The sequence below is a fragment of the Vigna umbellata genome, chromosome 10, assembly GCF_029865625.1.
Source record: "Vigna umbellata cultivar VRB3 chromosome 10, Vumbellata_1.0, whole genome shotgun sequence".
In the NCBI taxonomy this organism is placed as follows: domain Eukaryota; kingdom Viridiplantae; phylum Streptophyta; class Magnoliopsida; order Fabales; family Fabaceae; genus Vigna; species Vigna umbellata.
Window position 1 is genome coordinate 16,652,793 of NC_142174.1, and position 9,093 is coordinate 16,661,885.

Below are 9,093 nucleotides of genomic sequence, written 5' to 3' on the forward strand. Positions count from 1 at the left end.
ACAACACCATCTACGTGCTGTAACACCTTTCAACATCAAACTCTTTCTTCTCTTTTCTCTTGCTTCTGCTCTCCATTCCATTACCCTTACTAATATATCTCTTATTTCTCTCTTAAACCTTAATTTGTCTCATTTGCTTCAATTTCTTCCACCTTTTTACTATATATATATATACACACACACACATAAATATGTCTTTGTCTGTTTAGACAGATATACCTTTGTAATCCCAGTTGTATGCTTTGTAAATTAATCTGATATCTGATTAGCACTCTTTGCCAAAGTTATTCCTTTTCCATGATTTCTTGGATGAATACAAATGGAGTTGATGTTTCGTGATATCATCTGTGGAGTAATTATAAGACTTCCACTGCACTCATCATGACAGAAATAAAAGCAATCAATCATGGTAAGGTAGTAGGTTTCTTGGAGGGAAAAATTACTAAGAAAACTCAAATGCGGAAATTTATGGTACTACTTACCATTGAGAAAAAAACACGGGATCAATTCAACCAGAGATTACAACGTTAACCACGTCATTAATCTTAAGTTCCATATGAAATGTGTAGTACTTATTTAAGACTGCAGTGATATATAGTTGATTTGTACTTTTCTCCTAGCTAAAGTGCAGTTTAACAGAAAATGGAGTGATGATTTAAGGAAGTGAAGAATGAATGTGGCATTGTTGTCCAATAAATTGAAGTATGAAGAGGGTCGCTGGGTATTAATTAAAGGGGTACCAGCTGTCGAATAGTGCGTGGGTATGCTTTCCACACAGTTTCACCAATTTGGAATTTATTCGGAGTTACACTCCAAGCCTACTTTTTCTTTGGCAGCTTAGCCTTCCCATTTGGGAAAGGCTCTTCACTGCTCTCCACCTTTTTCTTTTTTGTTTGTATGAGTTTCTATTCACTGAACTCCTTCTTGGCCTTATTACTGCCTTTGCTCTTCCCTCTATTAATATCTGTGGTTGGAAAGGGAAGCAAAAGAAGATCCAGAGCAGTGTAGAAGCTAAGCTAAGCTAAGCTAAGCCAAGCCAAGGTAAGGTAGGTTAGTTGTGAGAGAGATCCATCCATCGATCTCCAGATGGGTCGCGGCAAAATTGAGATAAAGTTGATTGAGAACCCCACCAACAGGCAAGTCACCTACTCCAAGCGAAGGAATGGTATCTTCAAGAAAGCTCATGAACTCAGTGTTCTCTGTGATGCCAAGGTTTCACTCATCATGTTCTCAAAAAACAACAAGATGCATGAATATATTAGTCCTGGCCTTACGTCCGTACCCTACTCTCCACTCTCTTATCTCTTTCTTTCTATCCATCCATCCAATATCTTCTTTCTCATCTTTTCCTTTTCTTTTCTCTTATTCCACTTCTTATTTCTTCTCAATCAGCACAAAAAAGATCGTTGATCAGTATCAGAAGACTTTGGGGGATATCGATCTGTGGCGTTCCCACTATGAGGTTAACCACGCAACCACTCCTATTTCTCTCTTGTTTCTTGTGATTACGGTGCTGCTTTCGATTTGCTTACTGATTTTCTTATTATGTGTATTATTGCAATCAGAAAATGCTTGAGAACTTGAAGAAGCTGAAAGATATTAACAACAAACTCAGGAGACAGATCAGGTAACATGTTAAAAAGAGTGATGTCTTTATTACTACGCGTCTTTATTGTTTTGGAATGGTTGAATAAAGCTCATTTCTGAGTTGTGTGACTTGCAAAAGGCACAGGATTGGTGAGGGTTTGGATTTGGACGAGCTGAGCTTCCAGCAACTGCGAACTCTTGAAGAGGATATGGTTTCTTCCATAGGGAAAATCCGCGAGCGAAAGGTAAAAAAATTCACTCTGGCTTCTGTTAAGTTATTCATGGGCAAAAATAAATAAGAGAATATAATAAGGGTACTCCAACTCTTACATCAACGTAAACAGTAGCTCAAATTTTGAATATGATTAACATGCCAGTGTAAAACTGGAAAAAAAAGTTTGGAGTCAGTCAAATCCTAAATCATGAACTAAGATGATCTGACCTTTACAAGGTTCAATAATCTGATTGAGTCAAACCTGGTTCTTAAAAACTAGAGCATTTGTATGAAATCAAAACACACCATGTGAATACCAACCATATTGTCATCAGGAATTTCTTCGGTTCAGACTTTTCCCTTTCACTAGATTAAGATAACTTCTTAAACCTCTAAAATTGAAAGCTGAAGAAACACAAGCCACATGAGTAAGTACAGGACCATACCTGTGAAGAGAATATGCAAAGAAAAGAAGGGTGCCAAGTTATTCATCCTTGCAAAATGAAAAAAAAAGAAAAAAGAGCAAACCTTATCTAGCTGGTCAAGATAATGTTTCTTTTGTAAACAATGGAATGGGAAAAAAAATTTAAGAGTTGTTGGTTTTCCTCCTTTCAGTTCTGTAGTTTCCAATTCTTCATCCTTTTCATCGAACAATAAATTTGCAAACTATTCATCTGAGTTTATCTGCCAATATCTGTGTTTCTTTTCTGTTGTTTCTTCTCGAGAAAGAAAAAAAAAGGAGTTATAAAACCAACTTTCAAGTGAGATTGCTAATTTAACTGCCAGACATGACTACTTATCCTTAGGCTTTCAACTGATACGTTTCTTGTGCATTTTATTTCACAGTTCCACGTGATCAAAACTCGGACTGACACCTGCAGGAAAAAGGTCAGTATTATATTATGATTAATTATTTAAAGTAAGATAGTTATTAATCAACGTTTTTTTAGTTATGGTCCAGTCTTGATAATGTGAAGATCATTGAATAATACACAGGTTAAAAGCTTGGAGCAGATGAATGGAAATCTTCTGCTTGAACTTGTAAGAACTTTGAATATGTCGGTAAATTGAGTTGAGTAGAACAGACATAAAAGTTAGATGCAAATACATATGTTGTTGTTTTGATTTGGTTTCATTGATGTGTGATTGACAATGGAACAATAAGAAGGAAAAGTGTGTGATCCATCCACAATTTCTTTTGCACGATGAAGGAGACGAGGAATCAGCAGTTGCACTGGCCAATGGTGCCTCCACCCTCTATGCATTCTGTCAGCACCATACTCATCTGAATCTTCCCTCACATCATCAACATCACCACCATGGAGAAGAACCCTTTAAAACTGACGATCTACGCCTTGCTTAATTGACTGCAACTTCAATTTGCATGCCTCAATCAGTAGTAACCCATGTAAATTATATTAATGTTAACTAGCTGCTACCACCACTTGTTATTTATGCATGCATATGCTTTCTACTATCTTCCTATTGGACCTGTAAACCCAGAAACCTCTCTATCTCTATCCAGGTATAGAGAATTAACTACCCTATATATGGTGTTTGCCTAGAGTGTGGTCTGCAAAAACAGCAAGAATGTACTTTATTTGTTATTACTATAAGTTTACATTGGGTGTGTATGCTACGTTCCTTGCTTTTAACTATATATAATCAATATTTATTAAGAATTAAAGACTTTATATACAAGTTAAAATTAGTTCCAAATAATGCTTTTCTTAAAATGAGAAATGGGATAGCACTATATATCTAATCTTATAATTAAAAGATAAAATGGTTAAGCGAAAAAATCATTTAAATTTAAATCAGCTACCTTTGTAATCTTTCTCGTGTTTGCATACTGTTACACACATTTGTATGCAATCTGTCTCATTTAATCCTCATAAGTGTGAATAAAATGATAAGCTTTGGATAAATTGAACCTTACGAAGTTAGAAAATGGCGGATTTTTATAAAAGTTGACTTTTAGTTGTTTTTTAAAATATTCTTCTTTTATACGGTGTTGGGAGGAATGGTAATTCGGGTATTATTATTCCAGCAAATTTTACACACACTTTACATTTATTATTTTATTTTTCAATTTTTTTATAAATACAGAAGATAATTTTAAAAAATGGGTTATTGGAGGTGTTGACACAGTGGGCATTGTTGTAGCAGAGACATTTAAGAGGAGACATAAGATAGGAGGATAGGTAATTAGGTATGTTGAGAACGTGAGAATGTTTGGCGAGGGAGAGAGAATCTGTACCAGATTAATGACAATAACGCCGTTAAGATCAAAATATTCATATTCTATATATAAATTTAATTTTCTCATTTTATCTTATACTTTATTCATAAATCCTGGGAATAGTACACAAATGATTAGCCTACCACACAATAATGGAGTTCAAAAACTACTTAATACAGGCCGGGCCTTCGACAGCTAAGCCCTATCCCCAAACGGGGCCCAACTCATCAATTTATGAAATGGGCTCCAAAAATTGAATCCTAACTTATTCATTTAATAGGTGTCAGTTAAATATGGACAAAAATAAATAAAAATTGTTAAGTCGTTCAACTCGTGTCAAGGGATTCAACTAAGTTGATTGACGAATGTTTTGGTTGTTGTAAAACTTTCATTTTTTATGAATAAAATAAACAAATGGTTTAACTGAGACAATATATTTAACGGAATAGTTATTTCGCTCGTTAAATATAGAAAAAATTATATATAGAATTAATCTTGAAGTTAAATATATAATCATTTATTTATAATAATAGAAAAAATATGAATTAAGCTTAAAATATAAATAAAAATAATAATAAATTTACTAAGATAAAAGATAAATATAAAATAAAATAATATCTTTAATCATTTACAACAAGCCATAAATTTGATCATTTTATTTTTTAAAATAAGAAATAATGTATAGTTCAGTTATTGACATTCCAACACCTGCATAATTTGTTATCAATGTGTATGCTAATATTAATGTAAAAAACTAATAGTTTATTTTACCTTTTTAAGTGAGTAACTCAAGGGTTTTTTTCTTTTTGTGTTTCTCTATTTATGCACATATTTTTTCTTTTGGTTTATGATATTTTGACTCGTTTTCATTTGACAACTAGATATAATAATATAATAATACGAATATTTGAACTAACAAGATAAATAGTGATATATTGACAACTAATATTTATCTGTATAACCACTTCTTTAGTTACTTGTTAAAAAATATTAATACTGGTTGATTAAAATGTTAGTACTATTATATTATTATTAAAAAAAAAAGTTGCCAATTGGCTGCATATAAAAAAATGGGTTGCCAAACCGTCATTCTCCTCAGAGGACAATTTTCAAATGTTATATGCTTATAATATTACATTAAAGTTATTAAGTAGTTATATTCAGTGTAAAAATATTATTAGTGCTATCTTTGTTTTTAAGTTAATACCATCAATTTTAGGTTGCACAGGCATGTGGTATTCCCATTCTGTGTTCCATCCCATCCCTAATTATAATAAGCAATCACCATAAGTTTTTTTTTTAATTAAGAAATGTAATAAATTTTTTATTATAGTAAAATATTTTTATTTCATAATAAATATACATAAAAAATAATTATAAATCAAGTAAAACTAAAAAGTTAACTCTTTCTTAAATTTAAAGATAAATGGAGAAAAAGATAACACTTTTAAAAATAAGTTGGATTTATATATTGGTTGATGTTGAAGAAATGCACGTACCAAATGCATGGACTTTGGGTGACACCTAATATATGAAATACTCTTTTTTACTTCCAATGGTTGGGTAAGTTGGTTGGAAGCAACTACAGAGATTATATATATTTGTAAAAGATAGACAAGTGATTTGAGTGACTTTGCTGAAATTTAAAGTTATGATAAAAATGTCTAAACACATATAACTAAGCTTAGCATTGGGACCCAAACTCCAAACCAAAGGGAAGCACTTTCACAACAACCTTCATGGCACAAGGTGCCACGTGGCCTCAGTATTCACCAACCTTACATTATTTCTTCTATTTCACGACTAACCAATAAGGTGCTAAACAACCTTTTAGGAAACCACCCATTTTAGCCATTAAAAATGAAAAATATAACATATATTAAAAATATATAATTTACCATAAAAAATGATGTTTAATCCTAATTATAATATGACATTTCCAACCACAATTTATGAATAGTCGGATAATAAGAAGCGGGCCCCTGGTGAGAGGAAACCACACATAACGGCTAGCCCAGCTAGACGACATATACTAAAATTAAAAAAACAACTACTAACCCAAGATTCTATATATAAATACCCACAACACTCACTACTCACTGTACAAGAAAAAGGTTGTCCCTTTCTTCTTTCTGTAAACAATAAAAATAAATTAAAAAAAAAATAAATCTGAACAGAGAAAAGGTTGTTGCATCGAACAAGCATCTGAGTTCAGTTCTGTCCGTGAAGCCACTCACTAAAAAAAGTTCTCTAACTACTTAAAGAGGAAGAATCCTACTCTTCACAAAAAACCCACCTTTCTCTCTTGTGCTTCGTTTCTTCCATCACCATCAAAATCAAAATCAAAAGCTTCACACCAGAGTGGAAAGTGCCAATGGGATCTCTCTGTGTCCCTCTATCTACGATCTTCTCAATTTGTTGTCTAGTATTACTGGGTGCCGAATCAAAGACGCATTGGGAAGATGCAGAGGTTCTGAAGGAGCTAAAGCGAGGTTTGGAACCAGCTTCGGTCATCCCAGGCTCTTGCATCAGTTCCTGGGACTTCACCGTCGACCCCTGCGACAACCTATTCGGCCAGAAATTCACGTGCGGCTTCAGATGCGACCTTGTCGTTTCGGGCCTCAGTCGAGTCACGGAACTTGCGCTGGACCAAGCGGGTTATGTTGGCTCTCTCACCTTCACGTGGAACCTTCCTTTTCTACAAACACTCGATCTCTCCAAGAACCAATTCTCCGCCCAAATTCCCGATTCCTTTTCAAACCTAACTCGCCTCCGCCGACTCAGTCTCTCGTCGAACTCCTTCTCCGGCGAGATACCCCCTTCTCTCGGCACACTCCCCACCCTCCAAGAGCTTTACCTCGACAACAACAACCTAACAGGAGCAATCCCACAAGGCTTCCACAACCTTAAAAGACTCGAACTCCAGTCCAACAAACTCAGCACCTATCTATCCGACTTGGACTCCTTCACAAACCTTAAATACCTCGATCTCAGCGATAACTCCATCGCCGGAGTGTTGCCGGCATCGCTCCCTGTTTCGCTGGTTCAGATATCCATTCGGAACAACAATTTAAGTGGTGTCTTGTCGAGTGAAAGCTTCGGGAATTTGACGAGGTTGCAGGTGGTGGATTTCAGCTCCAACCGAATCAGCGGTTCCATTCCTTCGGTTTTCTTCGAGCTTCCGTCGTTGCAGCAGTTGACGCTGTCCTTCAACGAGTTCACGAAGGTCGAAGCACCTTATAAGGGAGTGGAGTCCCGGAGCGGGCTTATCGCGATTGATTTAAGCAACAACAAGCTGGAGGGGTTTTTGCCGTCGTTCATGGCGATGGTGCCGAAGTTATCGTCGTTGTCGTTGGAGAATAACCAGTTCACAGGGCGAATAGCGACCCAGTTTGCGGTGAAAACGGTGTCTCCCCAAACGGGAGTGTCTCAGTTGGGGAGGCTTCTGTTGGGGGGGAATTACTTGGTAGGAGGGATTCCTCGACCCTTGTTGACGCTGAAACGCGATTCTGCGAACGTGAGTTTAGTTGATAACTGCTTGTACAGGTGCCCTCACAGTTTCTTCTTCTGCCAAGGTGGACAACAGAAGCCATTGACACAGTGTAACAGATTTGTCTCAACCAGTGAATAATTTTACTTTATTTTTTTTACTTTTCTTGTTGTTGATTTATGATGACACATCTTATCTTAAATGCTGTACAAATATATGACTCTATGCTTATTCATGAGAGCTTTTAGGTCAACGCTAAGATTTTGTCCCTCCTAGACTTCGCAACTTACAACCACGTGAACCATGGGGAATGCATCGTGTTCAAGACTAGTCCTCACATTGCACGACCACTTGGTTTATGACTTTATAAAAACAATTCATGTCTATAAATAATCATAGTATAAAGTATAATAAAATTACTCACAAAGTTACGTTTTAACACTATGTTTTTAAATTATCATAAATTTAAGGATTTAATCCACGAAATTTGATAAGCATAATTCACATATAAAATTTTATAAATTAGTTTTAAATTATTGAGACCTTGGTCGTTGGGCCTAGTACGGAGAAAATGTAACCCATCTTCAAACAGCCCTAACTTCGGGCTTGGATCAACCTCAAATGGCAGTCCATTAACAGTTTTCAGACCTTGCCATGGTGTTTGTTAACCAAAATAACTTGGATCCTTTTGTTCAAGGTCGGGTTTAAGAAGGAAAGGCAAAATTAAAATGAGAGGACTTTATAAGTTGTAAAAAAGAATTAGTATTTTACGTAAGGAAATCAGGTTCTCTTGTAAAAAAAAGGTTTATTTTTTAAAAAGAAAAAAATGTGACTATTTCATAAATTCAAAATATATTCGGGTCTAATTATAATATGTGATAAGAAAAGAAATGTGAGAAATGTTAAGAATTTTAAATTGAGATCTGAATCTTTCATTGTTCATACATTTATTTTCAAAAGATGAAGTTAATAAAAGTATTCAATTTGTACAAATCCACTTAAGAAATTTCATGAAATTTAGTATGAAGTATCTCAAAATGTTTATTTATGTCTAAAATTTTTATAATATACCTTCAAAACAAAAGCACCAGTGGTCTAGTGGTAGAATAGTACCCTGCCACGGTACAGACCCGGGTTCGATTCCCGGCTGGTGCAGTTCTTTTTTTATTACTTAATACTGTTAGATGTGATCTCTGTGCCTCGTACAGCCTGTCTTGCTGAACTGTGCTTTTCATTGTGAACCACGGGAATGAGAAAAATTGAGTGCATCATATTTATTTTTATTATGAAACGTAAATACTGCAGATGATATATGTATATATGAGACAAAATCATAAAATCTTTATTCTGGGGTAGAAGTTAAAGTTTGTTTAAAACACCACATCCCAACCTTAGTCATGAGTGTATATAGCTTAACTTAATACATTATATCAGTAGTCTTGCTTTCTTTTCTATGACCGATTCATGAGTTTCCCACTTATCTTATTTCTTTAAGTTGTTGGAAATGAAACACGTCCTGATATGGTGACAATATTAAGGAGTCTCACCTTTCATTAAATT

The 9,093-nt window shown here is 34.8% G+C and overlaps 2 protein-coding genes and 1 non-coding gene across 5 annotated transcripts; all 3 read left to right on the forward strand.

The window, feature by feature from the left end:
* The first annotated feature begins 631 nt into the window (after positions 1-631).
* Positions 632-3,440, forward strand: LOC124834835 (agamous-like MADS-box protein TM6). 3 transcript variants are annotated; one of them, XM_047309634.2, is made up of 7 exons: positions 632-1,274; positions 1,393-1,462; positions 1,566-1,627; positions 1,727-1,832; positions 2,648-2,689; positions 2,798-2,842; positions 3,013-3,440. In XM_047309634.2, exons 1-7 carry the CDS (start codon positions 1,087-1,089, stop codon positions 3,088-3,090), a joined length of 591 nt encoding a protein of 196 aa, XP_047165590.1. In that variant the 5' UTR covers positions 632-1,086; the 3' UTR covers positions 3,091-3,440. The 3 variants fall into 3 exon arrangements, with proteins under 3 accessions (XP_047165590.1, XP_047165589.1, XP_047165588.1); XM_047309633.2 differs by having other exon boundaries at positions 643-1,274; positions 2,970-3,440; XM_047309632.2 differs by having other exon boundaries at positions 648-1,274; positions 2,967-3,440.
* Positions 3,441-5,971: 2,531 nt separating this feature from the next.
* LOC124834811 (uncharacterized) lies at positions 5,972-7,786 on the forward strand. The gene has a single exon (XM_047309602.2). The coding sequence runs from the start codon at positions 6,418-6,420 to the stop codon at positions 7,672-7,674; it is 1,257 nt and encodes a 418-aa protein (XP_047165558.1). The 5' UTR covers positions 5,972-6,417; the 3' UTR covers positions 7,675-7,786.
* An 831-nt stretch (positions 7,787-8,617) lies between these two features.
* On the forward strand, positions 8,618-8,688 carry TRNAG-GCC (transfer RNA glycine (anticodon GCC)). The gene has a single exon. It is a non-coding gene; the product is annotated as a tRNA-Gly (tRNA).
* Positions 8,689-9,093: the final 405 nt, after the last annotated feature.

Bases quoted from the DNA above. Each gene is read 5' to 3' on its own strand.
- LOC124834835 (XM_047309632.2), top strand. From the start codon at position 1,087: ATGGGTCGCGGCAAAATTGAGATAAAGTTGATTGAGAACCCCACCAAC. The intron at 1,275-1,392 runs GTCCGTACCCTA...CTTCTCAATCAG, and splicing joins TATATTAGTCCTGGCCTTAC to CACAAAAAAGATCGTTGATC. The intron at 2,843-2,966 runs GTAAGAACTTTG...TGGAACAATAAG, and splicing joins GAAATCTTCTGCTTGAACTT to AAGGAAAAGTGTGTGATCCA.
- LOC124834811 (XM_047309602.2), top strand. From the start codon at position 6,418: ATGGGATCTCTCTGTGTCCCTCTATCTACGATCTTCTCAATTTGTTGT.